The sequence below is a fragment of the Catharus ustulatus genome, chromosome 5, assembly GCF_009819885.2.
Source record: "Catharus ustulatus isolate bCatUst1 chromosome 5, bCatUst1.pri.v2, whole genome shotgun sequence".
Classification (NCBI taxonomy): domain Eukaryota; kingdom Metazoa; phylum Chordata; class Aves; order Passeriformes; family Turdidae; genus Catharus; species Catharus ustulatus.
Window position 1 is genome coordinate 11148274 of NC_046225.1, and position 21059 is coordinate 11169332.

General features: G+C 43.9%; 1 protein-coding gene across 6 annotated transcripts; it reads right to left on the minus strand.

Moving 5' to 3' along the window:
- Positions 1 to 1314: 1314 nt before the first annotated feature.
- On the minus strand, positions 1315 to 20464 carry KLHL8 (kelch like family member 8). Of its 6 annotated transcripts, XM_033060244.1 has the most exons (13): positions 20406 to 20459; positions 19284 to 19623; positions 18669 to 18863; positions 18493 to 18583; positions 13569 to 13813; positions 10995 to 11543; positions 8792 to 8978; positions 7947 to 8090; positions 6663 to 6774; positions 5079 to 5247; positions 4389 to 4548; positions 3233 to 3434; positions 1315 to 2882 (listed from the first exon to the last, which is right to left on the minus strand). In XM_033060244.1, the coding sequence occupies exons 5-13, from the start codon at positions 13770 to 13772 to the stop codon at positions 2759 to 2761; spliced, it is 1851 nt and encodes a 616-aa protein (XP_032916135.1). In that variant the 5' UTR covers positions 13773 to 13813; positions 18493 to 18583; positions 18669 to 18863; positions 19284 to 19623; positions 20406 to 20459; the 3' UTR covers positions 1315 to 2758. The 6 variants fall into 6 exon arrangements, with proteins under 6 accessions (XP_032916135.1, XP_032916137.1, XP_032916136.1 ...); XM_033060249.2 differs by lacking the exons at positions 1315 to 2882; positions 20406 to 20459 and adding an exon at positions 3970 to 4023 and having other exon boundaries at positions 3349 to 3434; positions 19284 to 20112; XM_033060246.2 differs by lacking the exons at positions 18669 to 18863; positions 20406 to 20459 and having other exon boundaries at positions 19284 to 20105.
- Positions 20465 to 21059: the final 595 nt, after the last annotated feature.

Sequence of the window (21059 nt, forward strand, 5' to 3'; positions counted from 1 at the left end):
AAATGTTTTTTTGGAACTTTAGTAGGTTGGATTTGTATAATGTTTTTTTGAGTTGTATTTTTGATATTTGAGAGTATGGCTCGAGGCAGGGCCATTGTTTGATCTTGTGGTTTATCATGAGGTGCTTTTCTTGTTAAGGTTTTTTTTAATGTGAGGCTTGCATGTGGATTTCTTGTACAGGATTTTTAAAATTTAGTGAGAGCTCTTTTTTACTTGACTTTTTAAAACATGAATTGTGCATTTGTTAAGATCATTATGGTAATATAGGTGCAGTTAAAAATACCAAATTGTAATTAGTGAAGTGCTTTTTAATAGTTGTTTGAAGTATGGAGAGTTTAATTTTTTTCATTGTTTGTCTTAGGTCTTTAATTAAATTGTGTGTCAAAGATGCTCATTTGGGATTTTTTTTTTTTTTTTTTAATGATTGACTGGCATGGTTATAGTTGCGTTGATACCATGTTGAAATTTTTTTTCAACTAGCAACTTACATCCCCTTGCCAGGATAGGTGTTAAATCACAACAGCTTTATGTGCAGGCAAGTCACTGCAGTTTGTCACCACAGTAATCCTGTATTTTTATTTCTTGTTATACTTTGTCGTCATTAGCACATTTCCAGCAATAGCGATTCCAAAACCAGTTCTGTACAAAATATTTTTAGCTGTGGTGCCATCCAAGATTAACAATGTGGGACACCACTGTTGTGGGAACAGGGCTGTTCCTTGTAAGGCTGCTTTGCAGTTTTCTTGCCAGTCCTTAGGGATACACCTCCAGAGCCCTGAACACGAGTGCTGGGGTGGGGGCGAGCATTGAAATGCAAATGAGATGCCTGTTTTAGGATCCTGTGACTTCCAGCTCTTCCCACACAGCAGAGTCCCAGAGCTTTTGCTGTAACCTGATTTCCCAGCTGAACACTTCCCCCTTTGGTACCTGGCAGGTGCTGTGGTCAGTGTGGTCCAGGCAAATGAGTCACCCACAGGCTGCACCCATGGGTGTCACAATTTTCCACCAAGAGGAGAAATGGATCAGCTCTGGCAACCTGCACTGCCAGGCTGCCTGGTTTCAGTCAGGGCCATTTGGTAGAAAACTCAGGGTTTTTGTTAGCCAGGACATCCATCTGGTCCCAGAGAGGGAACCTTTATCCCTCCTTTCCAGCCCCCAGAGTGAGGGTAACCATGTCCCTGTGAGCAGGGTGGTGCAGCCCATGGTGGTAATGCAGGATTTCCTGTTGAGAAATATTCCCTGCAGAAACCAAAAAAACACTCAAGGCTCTAAGTTTCCCAGCACCAGTATTCTCCAGACACACAACAAACAAGGTGTTTTGAAGTACAAATGTTTTATTGCAATGTTTCATTATTTACAGTACCGTTCACTTTGTCCCTGGGTGCTACCAAAGTGCAAAGCCATTTTGGGCAGGAAAGCCAAAGAAAAACACAACTGTGCCTCCTCACTCCTGCTGTCCTGCCTCTTCCTGATCCTGAACACAGAGAAGTTTGCTGCTCTCCCTGGGCATTTGGAACAGCCTGGTAATTGGGAAACTTTGGTCACAAAGGATTGTCAGTTGTTGGTCTGTTCAAGGGGACCAACAAGGTGATGCAGGAACAGGAATCTGCAGTCTTTCCAGCAGGACTTTACTTGGGATTGTATACAGGGCTGTCACGTTGTTATCTCAATTTTTGATGGAAGTACTGGTTTATTCCCAATTGTTTTTCTTGCTGGGTCTCTTTGGTTCATTTAGGGGTTTGAGGTTATTTATCTGCTCCCTTAAAAGAGCAAGTAACTCCACAATGTTACCAGAGCTGCTACTGGATACTGAAATCAGTCAAGTCTTCGAGATTTGCAATTAAAAAGTTTTACAGAATGCCACAAATTTTATTATGCATTTCCATTTTGTATAAAAATAGTGATTCAAACACCACTGAAGCCTACATTTCCACGCACTATCACCTGAAAATAGGACAAATTACACTGGTTACTTCAGGAAGCCCCTCTCAACAGAAACTCTCCTTTGGGGAGAGGGGTAGTAACTACAAATTTATGGAAAACTAGAGAATGCCAGTAATCCAGTGGCTGAACTCAGGCCAGAATCTTTCCAGCATTCTAAAAAATTTATTAGCTAAAAAAATGACTTTGAAAGACAATTTTCAGTCAGATTCCCTGCAATTTCCACTGTTGCCAGCATTCCTTTGGGAGGTGAGCAGTGAACTTCTCTGCCTCAGTTATCTCAGTGTGCATCAGGGATGTAATTATTTCTAAAACTTGAGACACCTTCTGTTACAAAGCTCTCGTACAAGTGAGAAACGTTTAAGACTCCATTCCAGAAAATAAGTTAAATGAAATGGCACTCAAGCTCTCCAGAGAACATGTAGCAGGGCTGCTGGGGGAAGCTCAGCAGGAGTAGCTGCTGCTGCTTTCCTCACCACATGCCTGATTTACAGTTCAATATTGAGTCCTTGCAACAGCTGCCTCAAACGATTCTGAAATTACAGCTTCTCAAAAATGGGATGGTTGCAGTTCTTGGCAGGTTTGTTCCTGTGAGTCACACTTTGATTTCATGTTTTCACAGGCTTTTCTGTATCACTATTGACAGAAAGCCACCAAAAGCTCTACAGTTGGAGAAGATACCATTTTCACAAAGAAAATGTGCTGGATTTATTCCTTAACCTACCATACAAAACACAGTGTTTAGAGGCTCTGCAGTGCCTCCATTGTAGCATTCCTTGGGAATTTGGAGGAGGCATGGCACAGGAGGCAGCAGAGCTCACATGCAGTCCACAACGTTGCTGGATCCTTGGCCCACGTCCCGGATCTGGCTGCTGAGACAGGAGCACACGGCCACGCCCGCCCCTGCCCTGCAGTGTGACACTGAGCCCACGAGTTCCCACCTATGGGAGACAAGGAAATAAGTTCCTGCCCTGGGTCTGGAACTCTATTACACTGCCTAGCTGTTCACTCTGCACAAAAATGCACCCCATTTAGCAGAATAATGTACATTGATACTGAATTGAAGGGCAATGACAAGAGACAGAGAGGAGCAGAGTAGGAGATGCTTGACTATTTACAAGACTGCCCTAGTGCTACAAGCAGCAGTCCTGCAGTGATAGTCATGGATATTACTCAATTATTACCAGGAAACCACACCTAGGCTCCTCCTGCACACTGCTTCTATGCTGCTGTGTTTTCATACAGGAAGATTTCCTTGTCTTATTAGGACAAACAAAACATTTAAAATTACCTGTTCACTATGGGATCAAATGCTTCCACTGTATTCAGGTACACGTTGCCATTATGACCTCCAACTGCAAAAATTTTTCCCATCAGTGTTGCTATGCCAACACCACCCCTGGGAGTTGTGAGCTCTGCCACGTATTCCCATTTGTTACAGCGCGGGTCAAAGCGCTCCACCGAGCTCAGGGGCGAGTTGTCATCAAAGCCACCTGCAAACAACCATCACAGGGTCAGCTTCTGGCACTCCTGCTGCAGGGGATATCCAAGACACATTACCAGATCATTCTCAGCATTCAGGGGGTCCTGTCCCACTCTCTCTTTACCACAACTTTAAAAATTAATCTCCTAAAGGAGCTTTAAAAATTAATCTAACAGCACTGCACAAGCATCACCCACAGCAATAATTTTCCTCTACTCAAGTTGCAAGGATTCTAATTTTATTATTTTTCTCCTTGAATTCATCATACTTAAAATGAAACAGCTTCCCCTTTGGAAGGGAAAGAAACCTAACAGCAGCAAAAGGATGGTCTCAAACTTGTTTTACTTTATGCAAAACACACTCTAGCAGTGTCCTCCAATTACAGCATTGGCAAATATTTTTAGGGGAAAAAATTTTCATACAAGACTCAGTGCATTCCCCTTGCTTGGGAAGCTGTCAGAGAAGCATTTTGTACAAAACGTATTTAAGCACTTATGATAATGGACAAGTCAGAGGTTTTTAAACTATCACTGTGGCACACCTACCTGGCATCTTCCTCTCTCAGGAAAGCGGGTAAATACAAGGTAGCACACAAGAAGCTGTGGAATAAGTGCAAAAAAAGCTACTGTTGTCTACACTCAGAACACAACTGCAGTGCTTTGAAAGCATGTGAACTTAAGAATGGTTTCCTAAAAGGAAACTCAAAAGAGTAGTGAGTCTTGAGAGGATTTTCTAATGCAGACAATATTGTCCTGAAATGTGGGTTAGGAGCTGCTTTTCATTTCCTTGCTAACCTACCTTCGTTTAAGCATGCCCTGGTTGTGCTTGCATTCTTCTCCTGCCCAAGAACACCGAGTACAGGTCAGCTCTATCTGTTCCCGGTTCCTCTAGCAACAACAGCCTCTTCCAAAGCCCAGCACTTGGCAGCAGCAGCAGCACTATAAAATGCCCCATCCCTACTCACCCACAACATACAAGCAGCCGTGGAGCTCGCTGACACCGTTCCCAGCCCTTCGCTGACCCATCTCTTTCACTTCTATCCATTTATCCAAGTGGGGATCGTATTTCTCCACACTGGAAAGAGATGCTACACCATCATTGCCTCCCACAGCATAAACGTGGTTCTGCAAAACAGTTGTACAAAGATTGTTTGTGATGTAGTTGCCTTTACTCAGCTTTTCATAAGCAGTGTTAAAATTACAGGAAAATGTGGAATATCCACTTTTATTTAAGATTTCCAACAACAGATTTAACTATTTGACATAAATGCTATCTCTTCAAATAAAAGAAGCGCAACAGTTTTGTAGTTGCAGCTGTTCTTCAGAGCACAGGGGGATTAAAGTATAGCATGTGTTTGGTACCTTTAGACACAGTTACCATGACAAACCAGCCAGCTGAGTGAGACAGGACTATTCATGCCATTAGACAGGTACTCTTAAGTACCTCAAATACCGCTGAAACAGTTCAATTTGCTATGAGTATTATCCTAAACATCCTCCCTTTTTGCGCAGGATTTTGATGACCACACCCACCAGCCGCATTTTGTTTCAGACCTTGCGTTCTGCTTTGCGAACGCAGCTTTGAAAAGCAGCTGGGCTCCCCAGCTGGCCCCGGGGAGAGGAAGCAGCGCCTCACCAGCAGGGCAAGCACTCACCACTAGGGCTACGGAGCCGACTCCTCCCCGGGGAGTGTTCATGGAGGCCACGGTGCTCCAGCGATCCGAGTCGATGTCGTAGCGCTCCACGTCGCTGAAGCACGTGTTGTCATCCAAGCCCCCGATGGCGTAAATGGGGCCGCCCAGGGACGCCAGGGCGATGCCTCTCCTAGGGAACCACAGCAGCAACAGCTCAGTGCAAGTCCTCGACCAGAGGGAGCCACGCAGCAGGTGCCATGGAAATTTTAAAAGTGACATTTATAGTAAATCACGTTCCTGACCCCCTGCACACCTGCGTCCTTTTGACTGAATGCTACCATTTGAGAATGACTGGGGTGATATTAATACATATCTTTTAAAAACTGTGCTGGATATTAAGTAGGTGAATTCTAGCAAGATTTAATTGCAGTGCCTTTTTTATTAAGTGTAAAAATGGTTGTCAGATTTGTTTCAACTAAATCCACCAATATGAGAGTATAATCAGTACAGTAAAATTAAAAGTGTGGTGTAAAATGTGAGCATTAGGTTTCTGCTTTTACCATGTTACTGACAATTTTCTTGTCTCCTTAAAGAGAGCAGGTTCAGAGATACCCGAGGCAGCAGCAAGGGAGGCACAATCTTTCTACAGAACAAACATTGTGGCAATATCCTGGCCTTATCTTAAATTGCTTCAGAAGATAAGACAGACACCACTGAATGGTCACAGTTTTTTTCTCCACTAAGTATTCCAAGACCTCTGTGAATGGGAGGAGTGGAGCTGGGAGGTAGCCAAGGCACAGCAGGCCTTGCATTTACCCAAGTACTCAGTAATAAGTGTCACAGAAATCTAGGGCTGATTGCTGTTGAGATTATGCCCTGGGGTTGTGGAAGGAGGGAGGAAGTAGAGCAAGCCACTTCTAAGAGTCTGGGTCCTCTACTTTAATTAGGTCACAGCTACAAATAGCTTCTGGATTTAAGCCATACTTAATATTTCACTCCTACTCGTCCATGATGCTTTGAAAAACAACAAGCAACAAAATGGAATGCAGAATTAGGGACACTGATTTAAGTAACAGCAGAAACAAAAAATTACAGATCTATGAGCCCAGTAACTCCTTAAAAGAATCTTAAATGTCAAGGAAAAAAGAGCCCTCAATCTGACTTTCAGATTGCGTGTTTCTGGCCTTTTGTGTGAAAAACGTAGGCAGCTATTTGTTTCCTGGTGTAGTATTTCACTTTTTTTTTGTTTTCACTGTGAATTATTTTCATCTTTCATATTATGCTGGCAGTTATCTCGCTCATTCTTAGAAAGAGCAAAAACCCCACAGAACCAGTTCATCAGTTCCAAGCTGTTTACTGGGCACAGCAGAAAGGCCCTGGATACCAGAATGCAAGCATAGTTGGGGCAGAAGAGGTCCCTGCTCCAGAAGGCAGCTCCTCCAACAACAAACAGAAGGGTAATACATTCACAGCATAAAGCTCCAAAATAGGGGAAGGAAATTCCTAGAAATAGAACAGTTTGAAAACCCCCCAAAAAGACAGGACAGACAAGATTTTTCAGCATCAACATCACAGACTAGGACTTGGAGCATGGAATACATGTACCTCTTTGTGTTCATTGATGCCTTCATCATCCACTTGTTTGTGAGAGGATCAAATACTTCCATGCTTCCTAAGTGTTCATTTCCATCATGTCCACCTACTGCGTAGACTTTACCTGAACACACAGACATCTTTTGATACAGAGATTGCTTGGCAACATTTCAGTTTTCATTTATATAATACCCCTGCCTATGTGGAGACAAAGAGGTCAAAATAAAGGTTAAAGTTTTTAAATGTTTTCAATATCAGAGTTTCATATGCTGTACTCAACCAGCAACCTGTTCTAATGTGAACTTTTATACAAACCTTGAGATTATGTAGACAAAAAAAATCTTCCCATAATTTAAGTAATGCAGGTCAAATCAGTTTGGACACATGTACCAGTCTCTCCAGATTTACTATGGAGAAAAATTGTCTCTGTTCTGCTGCAACAGAGGGGCTGCCATGTACAAGGGAAAGCTGCATTATTGGTGCTAAGCTGCTCTGGACTGCACAGGCCTCTTTTCAGAAGATGGGGACCCAAAAATAAAGCTAGGTCTGCTCCTGGAACAGTTATGGTCTTAGTAACTTTCCAGGATGGATTTAAGTAGGAAGGGAACCAGTATGAGTACTAGCAAATTCTGGGTGACTGCTGTGTAAGGCCATTTCTTTATAAATGTATTTTAAAAAAGTAAATCACCTATTAAAGGCCAGAAGCTATATACAGTTCAGTTGGGCTGGTAGGAACCTTTAAAGGTCATCTAGTCCAGCCCCTCTGCAATGAGCAGAGACATTTTCATTTTCAGGTTGCTCAGAGCACCATCCAGTCTGACCTTGACCATTTCCAGAGACAGGATATTTACTAATTCTCTGGGCAATCTGTTCCAGGTTTTCAGTAATCTCACTGTAAAAAACTTCTGCTTCACATCTAGTCTAAATCTACCCTCTTTTTAGTTTAAAACCATCACCTCTTGTGCTATTAACACAGGTACCCCTAAAAAGCCTGTCTTCCTCGTTCTGGTAGACCCCCTTTAAAGTACAGAAAGGCCACAGTAAGGTCTCCATGAAGCCTTCCCAAGTCTGAGCAGCCCAACTCTGTCAGTTCACAGCCAGTTCTTTTCCATAAGCACAGTCTCAGATTGGCTCAGGACCAAACACTCCTACAACGGGGAGAAGCTTTACTGAACTGAAGACTATCAAACAATTAAGCAATTAGTTTACTTCTTGTACAGCTAGTAAAAGTACCAACACAGCAAAAGGAGCAAACAAGCGCCTTTTGCCTGGGGTTTCCTGAATAGGGTTACTGACCTCCCACGGAGATCACACCCACGTGCCTCCTCCTGCTGTTCATTTCAGGGCCGAAGAACCAGCTGTTCCTACTGATGGAGTAACACTCGATGCTGCGGAAGGGGTCACCTGATCCTCCTCTGCCACCCACACAGAACAGCACACCTGCAGAACACAGAACAGCCTTCCAGAGAGCGAGCAGGAGGATGGGCAAAAAGAGCTGTACAGCAGAGCAAACTGAAAATTACATAGTTCTGGGGAACTTGTATTTCACTTCAAGGAGCACAGTCATTGCTCTTCATAACTGGATACTGGATTTTGGCCTTTGCTTGACATGCTGCTATGGCAATTAGCTATCTGTGCCCTTGGAGAAAAAATGCATATTTTAAATATGCTTGTTGTGATTTGGCTTGAGATAAAGCCATTGTCTGTTAAATATAACTACGTATAAATTATGATCTGTGGTCAACATTCATCACTCACTTTTGGTGTAGGTTAGTCAAAGACTTTAAAAGTTATCTCAGCCTTCAACACCAAAAGCTAATTGTCCACTGTTTTTGGTACAGCTTTATACAGATTGCCTGGTCATAACATACATAACAGCTGTGTCTTTATACAGATAGAGCAAATCAGGATAAATCATTAATGCTTTAAAGAAAGAAAATGACTGCTAAAGTTCTGCTAGGAAAATGCAGAACATTACAGAAACACCAGAGAGGTACATAATAGCTTTCCCAATTTTGTATTAAGTCATGAACAACCCTTGACATCAAGCTATACCTGCTTGATATTAAGACACCTGCACAGATGTGCTGCCTTTTCTCCACACCACTCCCTACTGGGTAACCAGACACACATTTAATTACCAGCAGTCTGCTTCCTTGGTGTTGTGCGAATGGAGTACTCAAAGTCAGGCACTGCCCTGCTGCTCAGGTGAAGGTGGTAGTTCCTTGCTTCATCCAGCAAATCCCTACATTTTAGATTCTGCTTGACAATCTCTTCCTTTGCCACAACACCCATAAGGAAACAAATGGGCAAGAGAGGCAGCCGTACCTGACACAGAAATGAACACAGTTGGAGAGAGTGGCTGAAGTGCTGAGTGTCACCATGCAGCGCTGCACATGCACCGGCCGCAGCAGCGGAGCCAGCCGCCAGCCCCACGCTCCTCAGGAAGGAGAGCAGCTCCCAGGGCTCTTCCAGACAACAGGCATATCAACACTTCTTTCTGGGCATAATGTTTGCTACAACCATCTGCATTTCAGCCACAGTGGAGAAGTGTCCCTTGGCCCAGGCTGTGCTAAGGAGACAAGCTGCTGCACGCGCACCTGCCCGGTGTGATGCAGGCAGGACCTGTGGCTTTACCAGGGCTTCATCAGCTTAGTCTGCTGTTGGCTACGAATCTCCAGCTCACTGCTATGCCAGTGTAAGAGGGCTTGTGCTAAAATGGCTCATTTTCTTTGGGTGGCAAGTCAAGAAGGAAACACTTAGTCACCATGAACTAAGTGTCTATGAAGGAGGTATTGCTAGTGCAGTAACACCTTTCTCTAAGGCAGACTTGACAGACTTAAAAAAAAAAGTAATAAATATTGAGAGCCAGTTGTTTCCTTCTCTAAATCCCTTCTGTCATTTATTTCATCCTTCTTTGTAAGACAAACAGTGCAGAATACAAAGTACAATCAGAGGCAAAGGTGAGACAGACATTAGTGGGGGGATCTGAAGCAAATCTCCACCTGACTTCCTAAGGTTTGGAGCCAACACTGTCAAGCAGCTCTCAGCTCGCACAACAGCAATGGTACAGGAATCCAGTAGCTCCACTGCTTCTCACAGCAGCAGGATGGGGCTGGCACAGCACTGACAAGTGTCCCTGTCTTGAAGCAACCATGTGTCTCTACCCATTCTTCCTTACCTCCTTGCTTTCAGTCCCACTTCTTTCTTTATTTTGGCTCAGTTTAATTGAGGCTATTTTAAAGCACTGCAGCCCTGCTCACAGGCTCCTACAGTTAGTGACATGGTAAGAACTCCAGGCTGTTAAATTCAGAGCCTCATTGTGACAGTGAAACCCCTAAGGCTGAATATGACATGGCTAATCACTGTCCAGAAGCCCAGGCATGTTTTCTAGCAGTAATGTCCAAGTCAACTGATGACTCCCTATGCTTTGGCAAATAACCCACAATTATAACAAGGGGTTCACTTCTGCTTTGCTTGAATCTAGTCTCTGGTTTCTACCTGCCAGCACAACTGGCAATAAGTATAAATTTCTCTAAAAAATCTTTAATTATATTGCCTGTAAGTTTAAGTACACCATAATAAAGAAGGGGTTTTTGTATCAAAAACCTCATGCTAGTCTAGGAGAAACTGAGGGTTTTTGCAAGACAGCTAATAAACCATTGTGATCTTTTCCTATGTAATGTGAAAAATGATTCATGAAGACAATGACAGCAGCATCTCAGTGGACCTCTCCTTACTCACATAATGCCAGTATTATCAATTCAGCCAAATGCAAAATAATCAAGTTGGAGTGCTGTGACAACTAAAACTGCACAGCTAATCCTACCTGCTAAGACATGTGGAATGCAAATCTTCCCTGTACAGGCTCTCCACACCTGTCTCAAATACTGTGAGACATCTCTTAGTTTCCTATCCCAGTCATCTACGAAAACTCAACAGCTTTGCCTCCTTTCTTAAGTACAAATATGTAACAGCAAGGGCAGCGAGCACATCAGGCTGTAGGAGTGGCATGCCAAGTGAGTGATGGTTTTATATTCTCTCTGTTTTGTGTCAGTATAGAACATTTCTGCGCAACCACAGATGTAGCTTTGTGCTGGCTCCCCACCTCCCAGCCATGAGAATAAAGTGAGGACTTTTCTCTCTACAGAAAAAGGAGAATATCACCTCCCTGATATTTAAGCATTCTAACTTGCTTCCACTGTCAACTCCCAACCCTGAACACGGGATGAGGTACCAAAAACTAAGAACATTTTTCACCTTGAGATCTTCTCAAGTACAAAGAGCTGATTACACAACTAAACCAGTGATGAGACAGGCACTTGGTGCCTCGGTCTGCCCTACCTGTCCAAGGATCTCATCCAGCCACGCAGCATGATGCTGTGGATTGGCCAGCAGCCACTTGATAGCAGCATTGTAAACTTGCTTTTCATTTTCAATGTTCAGGTCACTGGAGGACAGGAGTTTATAGAGGTGCTGTGGTGACACGCTCACAAAGTCCTCGCACTCCATCACTTCTGTGAAATGCTCACAAGCAAACTGATCGGCCATGTCCATCAGGTCGATGCGGTTGTGGCTCTCTGCGAACGCCCTGACTGCCAGGCAGTTGGAGGGGTGGAAGTGCAGCTTCATGTACTCACAGCAGGCCTTGGCCACCAGTTCCACCTGCAGGATGCAGGCGGCGTACAGCAGGGGCTGCACGTTGTCCACCGTCAGCGTGAGCCGCGACGAGTACGCGAACTTCACCAGGTCCTCGATGGCGTCGCCGTCAAAGTCCCTGATCTCGATCAGCTTCTGCTTGGCTTCTGCCATTTCCGAAAGAAACATGGCCCGGAAGTACGGGATAACGCAAGCCAGCACCAGTTTGTGGCAGGAGATTAGCTTTGAACCAACCTGAAAGAGAAAAGAACAAAAAAAAAAAAACCCCAATGTTCTACTGGAGTGTCACTTTTGGCTGTGAAAGCAGGAACAGTGAAGCTGAAATAAGAATTCTGGACTGATGTGTTTTGTCTGTATTTTGTCCTGTACTTCCAACATTACATCCATGTATCTGAAGGAATTCTGAGCTGTAGCTTGGCCACCAGAGCACAGCAAAGCCATAACACAAGGAAGAATAGCACTGATGCACTGAACTTGCCCTTATTTAAAAGGCTTATGAAGCACCCTTAGAAATATTCTAGATGCATCTTGGAGACAGGAGGAGACTGCTAGACCCTCATTTTATACATACCCAGAGACTTTCAGAGGGGAAAATTGGAAAGTGACATTTTTAGACTATTTAATTTAGACTTCTGGACTTTTACTGCTGTCAAGGAATTGATGTTTATGCAAGGAAATTTATTTAAAAACACAGGAATAACAGCTATTTCAGGGGTTATTAGAAGTTACCAATCACTCAATATTTTCAGAATGTTTAGCCACAAAAGACAGTGTATTCCCCATAAAGATAAGGTATTTCTCAAAATTCTGATCAGAAAATGTAAAATCAGCTTTTCATGTACAAAATTCTAGAATTCCACTACATTAAAAAAGAATCTAAGTACTGAAGGCAAATGAACAATTCACTGCTTATTTGTGCTCCAGGAGTGGTTTCTTACAGCCTTTGTCACTCTGCATGTAAAGGGATGGCTGACATAAGCAACCAGCTTCCCCGACAGACTCAAATTAGATGTTCACTTTCAGATGAAGGTGTTACAGAGAGATGGTGTGCACTTAAAAAATCAAAAGATACTAAATTATAAAGGATATTTTGGATTTTTCTCTAGTTCTGATTCAATACTGTGTTGCTCTGTGCTTTTAAAGGGTATGATGAACACAAGTGTAATTTACCTGGTGAGCAGTGAGCTGAGTACAGAAAGTAAACACACAAGTAAGAGTGTGCAGATTAAACAAGAGGAAAAGATGGATGGTTCAGTGTGATTACTTCAGATCACTCCAGAGGGAACAATTCAGACCTACCAAATGAACAAAAGCAAACCTCCAGGAGAAAAGCAGATGGTATTCATCTGCCACTCTCCGCCTTCTAAGACTGTTCATATGACAGCAGCAGGAAGAGTAGGTGAAATTCCAGAATTTAACTCTTTGGAACAGAAGGAGTCTCCCTGTGTGCTCCCACATCTTATCACTGTTACAGCATCAGCACTTCAACTAACTACAGTACTGATACAAAAAGATGCTACCACCAACTTTTCCTAACGGCATCTGTCATTTGTTCTTGGTTTAGGAGCTGTGCTTCGTCAGTATTCCTTAAATAACCACCTTGCACTAGTAAGTTGTTTAGCTAAGCAATACTTAACACTCAAAGGTGCTGGCACCCACTTCTGTGCATGCTCAACAAAAATTTATTGTGATCAAGATGTAATTAATATACAGCTGAGTTACAAATAATGCATTAAAGCAATGCTATGCAAGAATAATAAAATTTGCTTCCTCCCTCTCTTCCTTTACTCTTTGATCAGCTGTAGAACACAACTGTCTGGGGTTTTTTCCTTCCTTCTTTGAAGAATGCTGGAAGTTAGATTTGTTCCAGAATTCCTGTTTGCTGAGAAGAATCTAGCAAAACAACACAAAATGCAGACATGGAGGTAAAATTGGGGATGAAAGTATTTTGAGAACAAAGAGGCTACAAGGAGCTGGAATTGCACAGTAATTAGTGACCGACAGTGGGAACTTGCTTAGAAGGCAAATTGAATGAGGTCAAAATCCTCTCTTGGATTGTCAATATTTTAAGTGTTTAAATTTCAGCTCTAAACTTGCTAAATAAAGAAAAAAATATAAGCATCTCCAGAGATGCCACAGATCCAAGAGGTATTCCGTGGCTCCCACACCCCTGCCAATATTCACAGCTGCCTCCCAACACACTCATCTGCAGCTTTATCTTCAGACTGATACATGCAATGGAGATATGACAAGTATCACCTTCAGAGTAACATCACAGAGCTCTCCAGCTTCAAAGAAGTGAAGAAGAGAGCTGTGAAAATCCTTCCAAGCCTCATTTGCCTCAAACACGAAGACATCATCATCCCCATCACTGTTGGAAGGCCGAGACTGCTGCTGCTGCCGCCTTTTTCCCTTTATCAGATGTTGTTTTGCCTGCTCAGGGACCATGGATTCTGAAGCCATTGGCTGTTTCTTCTCTCACTGCATCAATCTTCAAAAAACTCCTGCCAAGATAAAATCCAGCCCATCAGGTCCTAAAATTCAGTTCTGTTCATCTTTCTGTTTAAGAGCACACACAAAGGAAGAAAATGAGACATTAGGTAATGCCAGTACATAACACTTCAATTACACTGTAATGCTACCTAGGATATTACTTGGGGAAGGTGAGAGCAGAAGGGACAAAAGAAACCCACAGCTAAGAACCCTATGCAGGTAACTTTAGGAAAAGCCATATTTATGAACTTGCAGTCCACACTTCTTGATAAAGACATGAAAAAGAAAAGGCAAATATGAACTATAGAATCATAGAATTGTTTGGCTTGGAAAGGACCTTAAAGATTGTATAGTTCCAACCTTCCATTAGACCAGGCTGCTCAGAGCCCCATCCAGCCTGGTCTTCAACACTTCCAGGGATGGGGCATCTCTGGACAACATTTTCCAGTGTCTCACCACCCTCACAACAAATAACTTCCTAACATCTAATCTAAATCTCTCCTCTTTTCATTGGAACTGTTCCCATTTGTCCTATGACCTGCCTGTAAAAAGTAACTCTCCTTGTTTTTTGTAAGCCACCTTTCAGTGCTGGAAGGTATTCCAGAGTATACTGAGAAGTATGCTCCTCTTACACTGACCACCTTTGGTTTCATGGCTTTTTAGTTGATTTATGATGCATTCATTCTTCATTCTATGCTAAGAGTTGATGACTGCTGTAATTCTGCTTACGGACTCTGGTGTTGGAGGAAGCGGACTGGCCAAAAGAACAAAAAATTCCCCTGCAATAAAAATTTAAATCACATGTCTGGGAGCAGAACTGATTTCAGTTGGGAGACTTTGAAAGTGTCCATGCCTCTTACTAAATTTACAGCTCTTTATGCATCAGTACTGGAGAAAAAGAAGGAAGTGACCTGAGGCAACTACACTTGTTCCTGCTGGAGGTCACAGGGTTGCTGCCAGCTCTGCATCCTGTGGTGACAGAGCTGGTGGCTGCACTGGGCCAGGCAGGTTAAAGTGAGATCAAACATGGAATATTTGGTGCTTTAGGTGAGTTAAGTACTCTTCCTTCATATATGAGAAAGATCTTACTTCCTCCAAAAAACAAACTAGCTCAAAGATATTATGGATCATGAGATCTTTATACAGTTTATAGCAATGAATACCTTTTTCTGCTGAAAACATAAGCTTCATTATGTCAGATTCACAAATTACTAAAATATTTTTCTAGTTCACTATGATATTTTGGTTTAACACGCCCTTCCATTATTAGCACTGAGATTTGAAGCTGACACAGAGCTTCAGACACAATCTCCTGAGGTTATAAAAATTAACATGGACAAACAAGAAGGAGAAGACTGATGTTGAAATGCTGTACAGGGATGTTGAAAGGCATCATGTGTTATTCACTCACATGATAATGTAGATAAGATATAGCATCTCTAGCCTACAGTTGTAGGGAACTCATGCTTATTTTGGTCTTTGAGTGACACTCTTGCTTCACCACTCCCTGCTTAAAAGGCTGAAGTGTAGATTTTTCCTATTCTGGGTATGCCATTGTAAACACCAACATAAAACCCATGAGTCTTAAGAAAAAATCAGTGCTGTTGGGGTGAATTTGTTATGCTATAAATTAACTAAGCAGTAACACAAAAGCCAAACATGACTGATTTTAAGCAATACACTTCATCCATATCTCATGTTCATAGCAAATAAAGGTCTTGGAGATGCTCTGAGCTCTTGCCTGTAAGAAAAGAAGTTGGATGTATACCTGGATTTATATATTTGATACACATCAAGTACCCACTTGATATGGCAGGGGAAGAAACTACAAATGTCACCAGAGGAAACCAAAGGCATTACTTGGGCACACAGCCATAGGTAAGAAAATCACATCTATGAAGGAGTGCCCAGTATTGTGATATCAAATATCTGTATGGGAACATGAGAACAAGTCAATTACTGCTGCTCAGCTAAAGAGAAGTTCCTGCAACACGTTAAAAATGAACATGTGTAACATAACCTTCAGAAATATTCAGACAGCAACAGACTGACATACTTCAGCTTTCTTCTGATGAGACTTGGTGGCAGGTAAATTTTTACTCTTCCCCCAAGTCACCAATTCAGGAGCATCTTGCTTCTGTCATACACCCGGTCATGCAAATCTTTTTAGACATCTACCCCCAAATCCTCCACTGGTCTCAATTACAGCATCTCACAATTTGAGTCCTCAAACAAATCATCATCTGCTATGGAAAGTACCAGCTGTAGCCATGTTTCATTTACAGAAAATACTAGCTTGGGCTCATCTTTAGCCATAAGCCTTTTCTATGCTCAGATTTTAAATGACAAAGAAATTAATTTTAGTAGCACTTGACTCAAGATATTAAGTTCTGAAAATCTGAATATCACTCCAAATTCATGAAGGTCAGTATAATATATTAAACAAACAAAGAAAAGAGCCATTACAGATTTACTCCCCAAATCAACAGTAATTCAACAATAACATCCAACTACCTGAGGTTAGTTTGGTCCTAACACACACATAGAGTCTTTCCTCTCTAGAACAAAACGCTGCCATGGCCATTCAGAACTTCAGTCATGTGCTCCCTTTTTCACCTTGGCAATTAAGTCTTCCAGCCTCCATGCAGTCTAATATTTTGATGACATTAAGGGCATAAGTGACCATCACAGAAAGTGACTGACTCTAAGGAAACTAAAGGAAGTACCTCATTCATAACATCATCTATTATTCCTTGAAAACAGCTACTTGACACTTTCCATGAAGGAGTAGCTGTCTGTATTTAAAAAAAACAAACAAACCCCACACATGTTTACAGCTCACCATCGTTTGCCGACAGCCAGTCAGCAATTTCCTTGTTCAAGTTAAATATTTAGAAATACTGACAATGTCTGCTGTTCTCAAGAGGTCTGTGCTCTGGCCATCAGCGCTGGCCCTCAGGCAAGGGACTGAGGATCCTCTCCTCAGCTGCTCCTCAAACTTACAAAAGCAAGAAAGGATGGGCGGTCAGAGCACAAACAGGTACCTTACAAGTGCTCTAATTCAGGTAACATCTGAATTCAGTAACACCTGAAAGTGGCATGGCTTGGATTCAGACATTCTAGCTAAACTTAAACAGAATAAAGGTAACATTTCTCAAGTCACATTGAGTACTTGTGCTCAGCAGAGACAAAATACCTCCATTTTGAAGCAAAAAGAAATTGAAGACAATAGGCATTGTTAGAACATGAATAACATTGCTCTATTTTCCCCCATTATGAAATTAAATCCCAAGAATCCTGGCTGACAAGCCAATCTAGATGTTGGAGCCCTGTCCCAAAAATAAGGGATCATCCTTATTCTTTCTCTGACACATGGGAGGGAGACACTTCAGTGATATAAAATAAACAAAATAAACAAAACCACGATTGCCACTGTAATAAAAATCTGGCAGTGTTCAGATAAGAGGTATTATGATACCTGTAAATCCAATGCTCCTTATGATCAGTGGTATAAAAGCTGGGAAAAAAGGTGGCAGAAGTACAGGAGAAATAAAGATAGAGATGAAATTTCCCCAAGTATCCTGTATGTCATTTTGCCTACCTACCCCCAAGATGAACTAAAATCACATCATGATCTGTGCAAAGAAGGGTGGTCAGAAAACAAAAAGGCCTTTAAATTGAAGGAGATAAAAAAATTGCCTTTGTACAAGTGGCTGTGTAAAATTAACTTGCCTAACACAGAGCCTGGTGAGTCTCTGTGGGTAATGAAATGCTCTCACTGCTGCCCACGAGATCAGAACAGCAGAGGCAGCAACAAGATCTTCTCCAGTTTAATCCAGCTAACAGAGCACTTTGAGTTGTTGTCTTGTGCTGTGCTAAGAAAACTTGAAAATTTGGAGAAAGGACAGCTGGCAGAGCCAAGGAAGACACAGAGGGAGAGAAGTGGGAAGGGCAGGAGGCAGCTGCACTGCAAATTGCAGACAAGCAGCAGCTTTGGCAGGGACTGTGCCAGCAGCTGTTTCACTGCTCAGTCTGGCTACAGCTGCACCATCAAGAAGGAACATGGGGGGAAAAAAACCTGATAGACAAAATAGTGCAGGAAAAAATCCTCAGTTCTCTCCCATTCTCCCTTCTCATCTTCAATTCCATTAAAGATGGTGTGGAAACTTTATGCAAAACTGTTCAGATGCCCACACAAACTAGGTCAAATTAGACAAGGCTGGAAAACATGAGAACATTCAAATTACACACTGTATTACAATCCTACAATCCTAAGCCTACTGCACTTTTCAGCAGAAAGGTATTTAACAGAAGGAAAAAAAAATCGCCAGAAACCACCCATCTAACTGGTTTAGCTTGCTTAAAACCACCAGGATTGCTTTTGTAGAAACACATAGAAAAGTTTCTTAGACAACCCTAATTTACAGTTTCTAAATCCTTTCAGCATTTCCAAGGCTTTTTGCAGCAAAAAGTGACATTATTGTTTTGTGTTACTTGTCACACAGGTAGCTCAGTGAAATGGGTACAGCTGGCACCATCTCTCATAAGTTTGTATAATCAAATCCCCATCAGTGCTGCAGACACACAAACAGTGAATAAGGACTGCTTTCCTTGGAATGAAGTGCTGATGGATAGACACAAAAATTTAACTAGCCTACTACATTCACAAGAACACAGAACAGTCTCTTACCAAGGAGGGGCACTATTGTCTTCTCTGACAGACTATATTAAAAATAACAATATTTTAATAGTCTCCACTGCAGCATTTAGTCCAGCCATTCCTGGGAAATATTAACAGAGAGTAAAATTATTTCTAGGTCATTTGGCAGCTTCCTTTATCCTGGATATGTAAATCAAGGCACCCACCAGAGCATCCCAGAACTGCAGCCAAACAATGCTTCCCCTGCACACACCAGACCCTTCCTCCCAGGGCTCTCTTCCTTAGCTGCCAACCATCATCACATTCTCTCATTTAGAGCTGAGATTCACAAGACAAACAGCTCAAACCATAAAGGAGTACCACCCTCCTTTTGTCCCAGAGCTGCAAGGCTCCTTCGAAATCTGGAACCAAGAAGTGGCAGAGGTAAGACAAAAGACAAAAGGCTTGACAAAACAAGATGCTACAATTATTGTAGGAAATTATTATTACAGAATCTGTTTGGTGAAGCCTGCTGGGGAAGAAGTAAAGCACTGCCTAATGTGGTACTGTGCTGCCTTGCACCAAATTACTGGCAGTCATTACACAATGATCCTGTCTTTGTGTGACCACACTGACTACATTTGCCTTTGCAAATAAATGGCCAGCTAGAAAACTCGATGCCAGGCTACTGACATCCCACCAACAATTAGTAAAACAAATGAGGTCATGAGCACACTGCACAGAAACCCCAGGCACAACCTTGCCATGTAACAATGCAGTCACACCTCCTTAACAGCACAAGAGTTTGCACAGAGATTACAGGGGACTCAGCCCAACCTCACTCAAAACCTCAGACCGCATTGCTTGAAGGTGGCTGAACCTTCTGCAGCTTAACCTCCATTTCCAGAAAAGACCTATGAAACACGTCTGTTGTGGTTTTAATTTGACAGCACTTGAGGAGCTATTTTGCTCGTTGTGATACTTCTCCACAGTGTCATTTGTTTGCAGATTATCCTTGCAGAAGCCTTTGGAACCAGCACAGAAACCACAGGAAGCCAGGTTTCTCTGAGTCTTGTAACTTTTGCAAGTGTAAGATACATACGAATGACTCAGGCAAAGGAGGAAACTCAGACACACTTCACAGTGCCCAGTAAACAACTGAGTGAGATGGGAAGAGGGAACCTAGCAAAAAAGGAAGGAAAACACAGCAGCCAGTACCAAGAGCTGAGGGAGCTGTGCCATCTTAAATTCTTATTTATTTGAGAAGAAAGGAGAAGCTAGGAACTCCTGAGGCTCTCCCCAGCAGCAACGGGTAATTTCTTGCTGTTTTTTTTTTTTTTTTTAACACAAATATTTGTTTTGGGGTGAGCTAAGCGACTACTCGTTATCCTTCACAAGATGCCGATAGTGAGCACACTAAGGCACAACCTTTGGCTGTGGTCTCCGCATGGAGCACCCTGAAACGCGCGGAATCCCGGCTCGGTTCATTTTTAATGAACATTTTAATGAACATTTCCCACATCCCGAGCGGCGTGGCTCCCTCCGTGGGTGCCCCCGCAGCACCACCCCCCGATGCCGCCTCTCCCTGCGCACATCCCAGCGCTGGGAACCATTCCCACCGAGCCCACCTTCATTCCCGCACACCGGCTCGGCCCGGCGGGATCCCCGTGGGCCAGGGGGGAGCCGGGCCGGCCCCTGGCCCTCCCGGGAGCGGCTCGGGGCCCGCCCGGGGGTGCTGAGGAGCGGCAGCGCCGCGGCCCCGCTGCCCGGCGGAACCCGAGGGCAGGGGCGCGTTACGTAAGGGAGGGGGAGCCGCCATGGCGCTACGCGCGCGGGACGAGGGTGCGGGACGGCGGGGGAAGGGCGCGCGGTGGGATGGAGCCCTCCGGCTGCGGGGGAAGGGGAGTATAAGGTGAAAGCCGGGGTGAGCCCCGCGGTGCCCGCCCGGTGCCCGCCCCGCTCACCTGCGCTGCCGCTGCCGCCGCGGCGGGTCCGGCGGAGCGCCCGCCGCCCACCAGGGGGCGCGCCCGCGCATGCGCCGAGGGGCGGGGGCGAGGCGCGAGCCCCGCGGCGCTTCCCGCGCTCCCGCCCCCTCAGACTCCGGCGGGACACGGACGGGTCGGCGCCCTCCGTCGGGCTTTGCAGGAGCTTGGAGCATGAAGGGCTGGCCCTCAGCGAGGAGCAGAAGCAGGCAGAGCAGCTCCTGAGAAATGCTGTCACCCTATCCCCCCGTTAGTGCAATCTCCGCCGGAATGATGGCGTGGGGAGTGGCTCACTTGGTGTGTCCAGCCTGGGAATGAGGAAGCTGAGGGGAGACCCCATTGCCCTCCTTGTGAGGGGAAGCGGAGGGGCAGGCGCTGAACTCTTCACTCTCCTGAGCGGTGACAGGCCTCAAGGAAACAGCTCCAAACTGTCTCAGGGAAGATTGAGGTTGGATATCAGGAAAAGGTTCTACCCCCAGAGGGTGGCTGAGCACTGAACCGGCTCCCCAGGGAAATGTCACAGCCCCAAGCCAGACAAAGCTCAATAAGCGTTTGGCCAATCACTCAGGCACAGGGAGTGACCCTTGGGATGTCCTGGGCAGGGCCAGGAGCTGGACTCGATGATCCTTGTGGGAC